This window comes from Scyliorhinus canicula, chromosome 8, assembly GCF_902713615.1.
Source record: "Scyliorhinus canicula chromosome 8, sScyCan1.1, whole genome shotgun sequence".
In the NCBI taxonomy this organism is placed as follows: Eukaryota; Metazoa; Chordata; class Chondrichthyes; order Carcharhiniformes; family Scyliorhinidae; genus Scyliorhinus; species Scyliorhinus canicula.
In genome coordinates, this window is record NC_052153.1 from 3,129,677 (window position 1) to 3,142,616 (window position 12,940).

At 42.3% G+C, this 12,940-nt stretch overlaps 1 protein-coding gene across 1 annotated transcript in view; it reads left to right on the plus strand.

Moving 5' to 3' along the window:
• Positions 1 to 12,683, plus strand: part of LOC119970057 (RNA exonuclease 1 homolog) — a 30,949-nt gene extending 18,266 nt beyond the window's left edge. The window contains exons 10-13 of the mRNA XM_038804022.1: positions 1,161 to 1,276; positions 2,006 to 2,144; positions 8,300 to 8,420; positions 11,258 to 12,683. Of these exons, the coding sequence (XP_038659950.1) occupies positions 1,161 to 1,276; positions 2,006 to 2,144; positions 8,300 to 8,420; positions 11,258 to 11,340 (459 nt within the window). The 3' untranslated portion in view covers positions 11,341 to 12,683. The remainder of the gene's footprint in view (positions 1 to 1,160; positions 1,277 to 2,005; positions 2,145 to 8,299; positions 8,421 to 11,257) is intronic.
• The last annotated feature ends 257 nt before the right edge of the window (positions 12,684 to 12,940 follow it).

The following is a 12,940-nucleotide window of genomic DNA, read 5'->3' on the forward strand; positions in this document are numbered from 1 at the left end:
AATATTTTCACCTTTTCTGTGTTTATAAAATTGCTGAGTACTTGGGTCAATTCGACACTGAATCTACTATTGATGATCATGGGTAACTGGCAGTAATGAAATCTCTCACCTAGATCTTCTGGTTCCACTCGAGTCCCCCACCTTGTCACATCCTAGATTCATCCACATCCACTCTCCACAACATTTAAACCATTTGATCAAAATCCGGAGTAACATTCGCCCTCTGTGACCGCTGTGTATTATTCTTCCTTGGGTTCCTCTGCAGATTTTGACCCAGACTATCACACGATCACTATCTCTGCCTTCGTGGCTCTGTTTGCCGCCTTGTCTATCTGATTATAGCTAAACAGTGCTACCAATATTGTCTCTTCCTGTCATCTTTGGAGCCCCTCATCACCATCCCGTCTCCTGCTGTCCCCACCCTTCACCTCACTTGTCTCTACTCTGTTTTGCTCCACTTCATTGCCTGCAACGGTCCAATTTGTTTGCCCAACATCCAGTCTTCAAAGAGTTTTGCAAATTTTCATGTTAAGTATTGGTAAAACTGAAGTCATTAAAACAGTCCAACTACTGATGCCATTTCCTTCTTGGCCACTCTGGTTGAACTTGTCTGTTTAGCACACTGGGCTAAATCGCTGGCTTTGAAAGCAGACCAAGGCAGGCCAGCAGCACGGTTCAATTCCCATACCAGCCTCCCCGAACAGGCACCAGAATGTGGCGACTAGGGGCTTTTCACAGTAACTTCATTTGAAGCCTTCTTGTGACAATAAGAGATTTTCATTTCATTTCATTATAACCAAAGTCTCTTATTTTGAGCCTGTGCTGAGTTTGCAACAGGGCGGGGCAGCAGTTAGGGTGCTAATGATGGACTGTCCTGGCACTTGAGTGGTACGTGTTCTTCACTGTCTGCTGATTTCTACCTGCCAAGTTCAAAAGATTTTGGGTACCAGTGGAATTAATGGTTATGGGGATAGAAGGTGGAGTTAGAAGATCAGCCATGATCTTGTTGAATAGGCTGAAAGGGCCAAATGGCCTCCTGCAATTTATCTCCAGTAAAATGTTAATGCCTGCATTCTTACAAAGGTAGAACTGACCCAAAATGATTCGCAACATTGGCTGAACTCTGATCTCCCATCTGTATCTCCCCCCTCCTACTCCAGTGCTACACTAAACAAGGAGGGGAGCTTTCCCGTGTAAGTGTGATCAACGCCAATCTCAAAGTGGTCTATGATGTGTTTGTTAAACCTGAAAATGAAGTGATTGATTACAACACCAGGTAAGCATCACGTTGGCAAACGCTGATGTTCATGTTTTAATAGGTGGAGGGGAAATATCCAAACGTACCAGAAGAGGGTGATTAACATTTTAAAAAATATTATAAAGTCAACATTGCTCCCGCAACTGTTCTTGAAGAATTGAGCTGAATGAGGAAAAGTTGTATTGACTACAAATGTATTTGCAGACTAAACTAAGAAAACATTTACACAGGAGTACAATGTCTCAAAATCAGCAACCTCGGGACTGAGGCCATGCTGGATTTTGAGTTGTGTGGTTCATGTCATGTGGGGTTGGGTGGGGTCAAGGATCACAGAGCAGGAATAGCGTGCAAAGCTGATGATAACTCGTTGGGTTCCACATTTGTGCCAGTGCAAATTGTCCAGGTCAGTTATTTATATTTTTAGTTAAAATTGATGCACACTCTGTTTTTGGGCAGCCATGTTTAAGACACTACTGAGTTTGAGTACTAATTGGTGATGTTAACATGGGAAGATTCCTCAGCATTGTGCAATGAAATTATAAATCCTCTTGTATAAAAAAAAAAGTGGTCTTGTACAAGGAAAAGCTCATCCTATCCTGCACTTTCCTTGTTCCCCACATTCCCTGGGACACGTCACGTTGAATACACCAAGAGCTCTTGCTTTTCTTAAACAAAACATAAACTCTTTGCAGTTAACAAAAGTCTTTACAGTTTGTCAATGATCAGTTTTGAACTTCCAATTTGTAGGTTTTCTGGTGTGACTCGAGAGGACGTGATAAATGCAAAAACAACTATCTCTGACGTCCAATCAGTGTTACTGGGCATGCTCAGTGCTGACACTATTTTGATTGGCCATAGTTTGGACAAAGACTTCCTTGCACTCAAGGTAAGAATCTTTCATTTTGCAGAGAAATTAAAGGACTTAAATGGCACTTTAAATTAAACTTTTATAAAATCTGTCCCAATATTGCTGGGTTTTTAAAAGCTTTTCAAATATTTTTCGGTGGGGGGGGGGGGGATCTTAGTTTGTGAGCCATTAAAGTATGATTTGGAACGTGCATCAACCTGTTCATAAGATATGGGAGCAGAATTAGGCCATTTGGCACATCGAGTCTGCTCTGCCATTCGATCGTGGCTGATCTGACACAGATCTCGGCAGCAGGAAAAGACTTCACTATGCTTCGGTACGTGTGACAATAAATCAAATCAATCAATCCATCTCATCCTGGCCTTAAACTCCACCGTCCTGCCTGTTCTCCATAACACTTCAACCCATCACCAATTAGAAATCTGTCTAACTCCTCCTTAAATTTAGTCAATGTCCCAGCATCCACCGCACTCTGGGGTAGCGAATTCCACAGATTAACAACCATTTGGGGGAAGTACAAATCTGTTTTAAATTTGCTACCTCTTATCCTGAGACTGACCTCTCATTCTAGAATGCCACATGAGGAAGCATCTGCTCCGCGTCTACTTTATCCATATCTTTTGTCATCTTGTATACCTCAATTTGATCTCCCCTTATTCTTCTAAACTCGAGAGTATAGGCATAAACCGTTTAATCTTCTCATATGATTATGACAAATCCCCCATCTCTGGAATCAATTTGGTGAATCGCCTTTGAACTGCCTCCAATGCCCCTCAAATAAGGACACAAACAATCTGCAGTAATCCAATTGTTTCCAGAGATGTTTAAGATTTTGACCTTGTGGAATAATACCTAAACCAATCTTTTAGACATTTTATGTGGGGAAAAATAGTCCCTTCTCTAAAGTGGGAGTGCTATCACTTAATCCACAGTAATGTCTGGACAATCTGTTTTAACTAGACCTATTCCAGTAAACTATGATGTGCATTAGATCTCTAATCATCTTTTAATTATTTTGCTGCCTTAAAGATTTTCATTCCTTGTGCCGTGTACATGGTATCTTGCAGTTCTCAAATGATTCTTTCCTATCTTGCATTGACTTTTTAAGATTGCTTTTCCTAGTGCAGTCATCTGAAAAGTCTGAGCTTGAACCAGCTAACTGTTAATTCTGTCAATTAAATCAATGTCCAAATGAAATGGATTCAAACACCTGGGGTAGTCGCTATTCCTTTGCCATCTGATAAATGGACTCTTTCAAATTGACTAGTCCATGCAGATTCACTTTAGTTTAGGAACAGCAGATGTGGTGAAGTAGCTTCAAACCACTATTTCACTTTGTGACAAAAGCTGCTGTCTCCCCAACCAAAGCTGTATTTGCCCATTTTAAAAAGGGGTTGTACCCTTTAAATGATTTTTTTTTCAAAAAGGCTTATGTAATCACAGATTTAAAAATAGAGCTTTAATCGTGCTAACGTAGTTTCTTAAGGCTAAAAATGAAGGTCTGTGGCCTCAAACTGGCAGTGTTCAGTGTTCCTGTTAAAATCCTGAAAGCGAAGCACATTTTGTACTTTTAAATTAACCGCTTTGTCAAAAAATAAATCCGATTTAAAGTTGGTGAGTGCTGCTGAACTTGATGAAATCCGTATTCAGCAGTGAGGATAGAGGGACAGTAACCTTGGATAATTGCTCTCCAGGTTTGAGATCCCCTCCAGCGCCCTGAACAGATAATCTTGGATGACACAGGGCCAAACCTTCTCCATCTGATGATGCACCAATACCTTCCACTGAACATACCTTCTCGAGCAACATTGTTAACCGATGTAAAGTGTGATCGTACATTTATGTAGTTATTTAGGCAGGTCACTGCCATAGTTTAGTGAACAGTTTAAATATGTTACATCAGCTCCTATCCAGGCTGCTCTCAACTAGACACTGCTGTTTCTAATTTGCCCTTGCAAAATGTTTCTGTAGCCTCACTGCCTTGTTGGATACAATTGGGTGGAGGCACTGGATATTTTTTCACGGTGATTTTCTTCACTGCGATTTTGCCTGAATTGTGACCCAAGTTTGATTTGTGTTGGTGACTGGTTGTGGGAGACCTGCGTGTTTGGGATTTGTTGCCACCAAAAAAAAATATTTAGTGCAATTTCAAGGCAGCTATTAGCAAATTTTAGCCCAGACCATATCATCTGATTCTCTCGATAAATTACTTAATAATTTATTGGGCAGTTTGAAATTTGCCAACATGTGAACATGATTATGGCTGTATTTTATGCACCTTTATCAGAAACTACATGCCACAACCAAATTTGGAAACCGAGCTTCATTTTAAACCACACTGCATCTGCAATAGACTGTCAGCATTTAGTAATCTAGCTCTGGGCATTGAGATTTAGTTACTCGGATTCAACGTGAACTCGGATGGCGATTACGAGAAGGTGTTACAGGAATTGTCAAGTACCTTGGGGTAGGTAGTTTGCCAGAGAATCTCCACATTTGATGCAAGGCAGTGAATAAAGGCCTACTTGAGGGTTCAAAGATAACGATTGTATTTCAAGGACAGGCTTTAGCTAAGTACCAATTAACTCTTGGCCTGATCGCTTACTTATCTTGATTAATAAAATGAAATCATCTTTGCAATGCCCTGGGAGAATAACAGGACTAGAAGAATAAAAGGACTATTAATGTTTAGTGAAAGCAGACCTACAGTTGTCATGTGAGAAGTTGGCAATTGAAATCAAAGAGCTGTTGCTTGCAATAAAGTCGCCATTGTCCCAGATGACCATAGGCAGCTTCCCCCTTTGGGAGAGCTGACTGGTGGTGATTTAACCTGAGGGTCACCACACCTCGGGCGAGGGGTAAGGTTGAGAAGGCGGGGCCGTCATGAATAACCTCAGCCGGTACGGGGAATTGAACCCACGCTGCTGGCCTTGTTCTGCATCACAAACCAGCTGTCCAGCCAGCTGAGTAATCCAGCAAAGTTGGACTCTGAACCATGTGTGGAGATATTAGGACAGATGATAAAAACTTTGTCTAGAGGTGGATTTTTAAGAAGGAGAGCGATGCAAGAAGGAGAGAGATGCAGAGAAGTTGAGGTTCAGGCAGCTGAAGGTTTGGTTATCATAGAATTTACAGTGCAGAAGGAGGCCATTCGGCCCATCGAGTCTGCACCGGCTCTTGGAAAGAGCACCCGATCCAAGGTCAACACCTCCACCCTATCCCCATAACCCAGTAACCCCACCCAACATGAAGGGCAATTTTGGACACTAAGGGCAATTTATCACTGCCAATCCACCTAACCTGCACATCTTTGGACTGTGGGAGGAAACACACGCAGACACGGGGAGGATGTGCAGACTCCGCATAGACAGTGACCCAAGCTGGAATCAAACCTGGGACCCTGGAGCTGTGAAGCAATTGTGCTAACCACTGTGCTACCGTGTTGCCATTGGGTGATCAAAATCGGGCATGTGATTTGAAAGAGACGGGATAAGGGTTGTAGTTCTAAACTTGGTTAGAGATGGCAAGGGTACGAGGGCATTAATTCAAAACTAGAATGAGAATTTTAGAATTGAGGCATTGTTGACTCAGGAACCCATGTGAGTCAGCACAGGGCTGATGGGTGACCAGGGTTTAGTATGAGGTGGTTTGGAATAGGTCCAAATTCATGGAGAGTGGCCTAATGGTCATTGAAGTCTGCTAGCAATTGTTACTACCTCTGCCCCCTATGTACACTCCACAACCATACCATAAATACTAAGAGGGCTAAATTGAACGAGGAGAATTTCTGAATCGTCAGTCTCGAGGTAATGAAGATAAGCATGAGGAGTTTGGCAGAGCTGCGGAAGGGGCGGAGTCAGTTGATGTGGAGATGGAAATAGGTGGTCTTACGTGATGGTGTTGTAGTCTGAAGCTCGGCTAGGAGCCAAATATGACGACAGGGTTACGAACTGTTAGGTTCAGACAGTTAACCAAGGAGTGGGATGAGGTTGGTGACTAGTGTATGATGTGAGCAAAAACAATGGCTTCACGCTTGCTCATATTTACTTGGATGAAATTTCTGATAATCAGTACTGGGTGTAGAATTAGCTTGGGACAGATTACTGAGACTAGACGATCAAGAAAAATGATGGTGTGGTACAGCTGAATGCCATCAGCATTCGTGTGGAAATTGGTTTGTGGAACAGAACTCCCATAGCATGTATTGGGCAAGACACCAAGCTAGGGGTACAGGTCCACAGGTCACTGAAAGGGGCAACACAGGTGGGGAAGGCATTCGGCATGTTTGCCTTCATTGGCCGGGGCATTGAGTATAAGAATTGGCAAGTCCTGTTTCATCTGTACAGAACCTTAGTTAGGCCACACTTGGAGTATAAGTGTTCAATTCTGGTCGCCACACTACCAGAAGGATGTGGAGGCTTTAGCGTGTGTGCAGAAGAGATTTACCAGGATGTTGCCTGGTATGGAGGGCATTAGCTATGAGGAGCGGTTGAATAAACTCGGTTTGTTCTCACTGGAACGACGGAGGTTGAGAGGCGACCACCTGATAGAGGTCTACAAAATTGAGGGGCATAGACAGAGTGGATAGTCAGAGACTTTTTCCCAAGGTAGAGAGGTCAATTACTAGGGGGCATAGGTTTAAGGTGCGAGGGGCAATGTTTAGAGGAGATGTACGAGGAAAGTTTTTTACACAGAGGGTAGTGCGTGCCTGGAACTCGCTGCTGGAGGAGGTGGTGGAAGCAGGGACGATAGTGACATTTAAGGGGCATCTTGACAAATACATGAATAGGATGGGAATAGAGGGATACGGATCCAGGAAGTGTAGAAGATTTTAGTTTAGACAGGCAGCATGGTCAGCGCAGGCTTGGAGGGCCGAAGGGCCTGTTCCCCTGCTGTACTTTTCTTCTTTATTATCCAGATTCTGTATCTGAGTGTTTGGCAATTGCTGCTAAACTAGGGGTCAGCTGGTGTGAAGCTCACTCAAAGATTTAAACTAAAATAAAAGACGCCCACCAAGAAGTGTCTATGAAGAGAACCTACAAATTGATATCGCTGTCGGTGAAAGATGGGGAAACCTGTCAGCGGAATGATTTTTTAAAAAAAGGAAATGAAGGAGGAACTATCAACACTGCTGAAGTTAATGGGTTAAATAAGGATTCTTGGATAATATGAAAAATTCTCATGGACAATTGTTGTGGGTCTGGGAGTTGCATGTAGACCAGACTAGGTAAGGATGGCAAATTTCCTTCCCTGAATTGGTGAACCAGATAGTTCCATGGTCACATTACAGAGACTAGCTTTATATTCCAGATTTATAAATTAATTGTAATTCTGGGCTGAGTGGGATTTGATTGGGTGGCTAGTGCTGTGACATTGTCACCAAGCCACTATCTATTGTACAATATGGTCACTGATAAATAATTCCAACATGGCACTGTTGGGCTGAAGGACCATTTTCTGTGTACACATACAAACAAAGGCTGAATGTGGGCTCTGCATTGATTGAAAGGAATGAAAATGGCTAAAAACCGGCAATGCTGGTAAAGCTCGCATGGACGTTTAGGGTTCAATAGGACCTCCTTTCCCAAGGAGCGTCACTTTGGACTCACTAATTCTCTTTCCTGCTCTGCAGATGCTGCCAGACCTGCTGAGCTTGTCCAGCATCTTCTGGCTTTAATTCAGATTTGCAGCATCTGCAGTATTTTGTTTGACGGAGAGGAAAGAATTGGGGCTAGCGTGCCCTGTTGAACAGTGTGGCGATTGAAAAGGAAGTTCTGGCTGGGGTGATAGAATTGTTTTGAGCTTGTGTCGGCAATGGAGAAGCAGGTTGGAACATTTACAGAAAGAGGTTGAAAAGTTGTCATTTCACATTTGATGTTTTGCAAATACTAAATATTGGAATCCACTTCCAGATGTGAATCCTCTCGATCTCTCAGCGCCGTGTGTCCCCTTCATTTAATACCGTGTTTCGTTGATTGCAATATTGGAAACTGCTTTGCCGAGTTAAATGATTGGTGCAGATTATTTTGTAATCCATGTAATTTGGGAGAATGTGTTAGAGGTGCTTCCACATGATGAACGTGCCCATTTTATATGATGTGAATTAATGTCAGCAATTCAAATAAAAGGCTTGTGCTGGAGGCTTTATCCTTTCTCATTGTTTTTCTTTCCAGTTGATACACAACATGGTCATTGACCTATCCATGGTGTTCCCACACTCCTTAGGGTTGCCCCACAAGCGGGCACTCAAGAGTTTGATGGCAGATTACCTCAACCATAGCATCCCAGTCAATGGTAAGTAATTTTAAGAGCATTAATGTGAGCTGGAAGCGGCCATTTGGACCTTGAGCATGCTCCATCGTTCAGTAAGCTTGACTCCACATTCCCTTGGAGTGTGACAACCAAAACTGTGCAGTGCTCCAGACGTAGTCTTACCAAAATTCTATATATTTGTAAAACATCTTCACCCTTTTGTTTTAATCCCTCTTTAATAAAGGCTTAACACATGTTGTGTCCGATTGTTAACTTTGTGATTTGTGCACAAGGACACCTGGGTCCCTCTACCAATGTGTCCCAGCTTCAGCAGTAAAATCAAAAAAGTGCCAAATTGGATAACTTCATGCTTCTCTATTCTTCCTGTCACATTCTTGTCTGCTCATTTAACCAGTCTATTTCCCAGTGTAGCCTCTTTGTATCCTCCTCACATAGAACATAGAACATAGAACAGTACAGCACAGAACAGGCCCTTCGGCCCTCGATGTTGTGCCGAGCCATGATTACCCTACTCAAACCCACGTATCCACCCTATACCCGTAACCCAACAACCCCCCCTTAACCTTACTTTTTAGGACACTACGGGCAATTTAGCATGGCCAATCCACCTAACCCGCACATCTTTGGACTGTGGGAGGAAACCGGAGCACCCGGAGGAAACCCACGCACACAGGGGGAGGACGTGCAGACTCCACACAGACAGTGACCCAGCCGGGAATCGAACCTGGGACCTTGGAGCTGTGAAGCATTGATGCTAACCACCATGCTACCCTGCTGCCCTCACAGTTCCCCTTCCCACCTAACTTTGTTTCACCAGCAAACCTGGATACATTACTGTCTTTTTATATGTTACTTGACATAGTGGATTGTAAACAGCTGAATCCCAAATATTTGTGATACCCCACTAGTACTGTCATGAATCCATGCTGATATCAAAGGTTAATGGATACAACCGTACAAGATGGTTAAGGAGCCCTTGTATTAAACAATGTAACTGCATGCATCAATAAGTAATGTATTTTATGAACTAAAACTCCATTGGTCCCTACACTTCTTTCTTCTCCCTCAGCTTATTTTTGCAACGTGAGAGAAATATGCTGCAGTTATAGCATCTTTAATGTATGTGCTTCACTGGAGCATTTATTAGGGAAAGTTAAACATTGAGCCACATGGAACAGGTGACCTAAAGCTTGATCAAACTAGTAAGTTTCATTCTGAGTGGCGGCAAGTTTGGGGGGGGGGGGGGGGGAAAGTTCTGAACTTCAGTTCCAGGCAACTGGTATGAATGTTTAGCTTTAATGAAGCAGGTCACAAACTTAATAAATAGTAGCAGGAGTAGGCCATTCAGCCTATCCTGCCATTCAATAAAAGCATGAGGTGGCACAGTGGTTAGCACTGCTGCCTCACATTGTCAAAGACCCAGGTTCAATTCCAGCCTTGGGTCACTGTCTGTGCGGAGTCTGCACGTTCTCCCCGTGTCTGCGTGGGCTTCCTCCGGGTGCTCCGGTTTCCTCCCACAGTCCAAAAATGTGCGGGTTAGGTGGATTGGCCTTGATAAGTTGCCCCTTCGTGTCCAAAAGGTTAGATGGGGTTACGGAGACAGGGTGGGAGCCTGACTCTAGGTAGAGTGCCCTTTCAGAGGCTCGGTGCAGACTCGATGGGCCGAATGTCTCCCTGAACTGTAGGGAATTCCATAACGTTCCCAATCTTTCTTCATGCCAGGACCCAGTCAAGTGAATGTTCTCTGAACTCCTTATAACATTGTCTCCTTTTTCTTAAATAAGGAGAACAAAGTACACAACTCCAGATGCAGTTTTACTCTGGCCCTACACAAGCTTCAGCAACACTAAACACTATTTTATAGTCTATTTCCCTTCCATTCTACTTACTTTGAAGCAAAGTAACCTTTGTGGTGCATGTATCAGGACATCAATTCTTCAAACTATCTCCATTTAAGTAACATATATTGCTTTAATTCCTGCCGAGGTGGTCACCTTCACACTTTACCACAATATACTCCACTTCCAAACTTTTATCTACTGACTTAACCTGTCCAGATCTCTTTGTTAGCTCTTTATGATCTCTTGATAACTAGGTGTTCTACCCATAATTACGCCATCAAGCAAAGTTAGCTACCACACATTCCATTCCTGGAAAAGCTCAGAGGTATACATTCTTATCTCTGACTAGTGGAGATAAAACACTTTCAAATTTAATTGCTTTGTCATGCACCGCAGCAGTGCAGGAACAATTGGCTGCAGAGTTAATGAGAGGGAAAATGACCAGATTCCCTCTACTGTCTGAGGGGTGCCTGATTCGACATGCGGGTACAGAGCTGGGCTTGGCTCCGTCTCCACACTCAATGTGCTTGTACTTCCTGGTCAAAATATCCCTTGGTCATCAAACGTCCAATAAGGAGTATGAGGAACTTCCATTACACACAGGCTAAATAAGCTGGAATTGTTTTCCAGGGTGGAGATGGCTGAGGAAGTAATATTCAATCATGATTTTTGATGGAGAAAGTACTGTTTCTAAAGGTATATTATAGTGATTGACAAAGGGGCAGGTAAACATTAACAGGATAAGGCTGATATTCTCCACTCTCATGTCCCTTCCTCAGTCTAAGTGAGTTCCATAGTAATTCTCTAAAGGGAACTGGACAAATACTTGAAAAGGGAAAAAGAATTGCTGGGGGGGAAATGGGACCTGCTCTTTTAGAGAGACAGTACAGCAACGATGGACGATTGGCCACCCGCACTGTATCATTCTAACACGATAGTCTAATGGAAGATGGTGGTGGCAGTGGTGAGGGAAATGGAGAATAAATTTGATTTGCCTTTCCTCATTTCTTACACCAGTTGACTGCTCGGATAAGGGGCGTGCATGTATGGAGCTCATGATGTGGAAAGTGAAGCATGATGCAAAAGGCAGGAAGTGGTGAGACTACGTGGAAAGTCCATCGGAAAAATGGTCCAAAGCTTTTCAACTTGCAACACCCCAGTGGATGAGGCATGACCCTCTGCCCTGCTCAATCCTGTTTAATCACATTTGAATTGTGTATATATGTCATTCTTGTTTTGTGGTGAGGAATGGTGATAAGATAGTAGGTCCTGATTACAAAATAAATTGGGTGAATAACGCTCGTGTCTTTTTTTTTTAAGACCCAAGACCTTTTGAGATAATATTGCAAGCATATCACACATTTGAGAGACGTGCTACCTAATTTGTGAGAGGGAGCTGGATTTTTTGTATACTGACCAGTAATTGGTGTGGTGTAGTGAATGCTAACCTTTAACTAATACTAATGAGGCTATTTTGTTCATTGAGCAATACATAGCTACAATTGAAGAAAATGCATGTAAACCAAAAACAAAATCAAAGCTGATTTCCAAAGATGTAACTAGTTTGTCATTTCATTTCTGTGTATGGGTAGTGAGGCACTGTGCACGATGAATAACCCCCTCATCAAGCTAATCAACTTCCATCAGTAGAATCATAGGAGCTTTTGCAAAACAAAAGCTGATGGCTATGGTCTTCCGTTTAAACCACGCTGCCCTCTGCAGAGTAAATCTGGCCTGGATATGTTCTTGGTGTGAAGTACAGTACAAAGGAGGAAAATATTGATTCAGAAAACTTTAGGTCTTTTTGTAATTATGGGAAGCTTTGTGTCTCATTACTTTTTCTGGTGGTTGGTCCAGAATATATAGTTTTATCAACCTATGTATGTTCTTCATACTCTTCGCCCTATGCACAGTCTCCTGCTTGTGATAATAGATTGATGTCAAATGTTAATTATTTTCACTGGAAGTTACTGGTCTTGTTTTTCCTGAAAAAAACTTGGATATGATTGTGTACTTTATAAGTAGGTACACTGTCTTGAGTAATAGCAGTTCTGTATAGTTTAACAAGGGGATTTTCTCCCTGTTTTAAAAAAAAACAAAATTAATTTTTGACAACTTGAATACACAAATGTTTTGAAAGTGTCCTATAATACTTGATGGATTAAGATCTTGATTAAATGTTCTTGTTTCAATATTTTGGCAAGGAGCTGGGCTATTAAAATGTATCAAAGCAGTTTGGTATTTGTATTTACTCAAATATTTGCCAGAAATATTTTGCCTGTTCTTTTGTTTCATCGCTGTTCAAATCTCTGTGACATGACGCATCGCTCATTTAATTAATGAGTGAAAAGGATATAATTGATGCTATCAAGAGTTACAAAGCCAATATGCAGAGGTATGATGCAATTGAATTAAATATTATAATAAATTGCCATTTCCTGTTGAGGCTGTTACTCCGGATTATTTGAGGCTGTTTCTCTGGATTATCAATCTGATTACGGAGCAGCCCCACTGTTGTTCTGTTCACACAAATCACCCAGTAAATTTCTGCAAGCTGCCACTCCAAAATCCCATACAAACTTGTGGCTAGCTGTGATGGATGCCAAGTGTAGTTCCGGAGCTGAGCTAATACATTTCTCTAGTGCAGCAGGAGAGTTTTGAAACCGTACAATTCTCAATATGCAATAAAGGTGATTACTT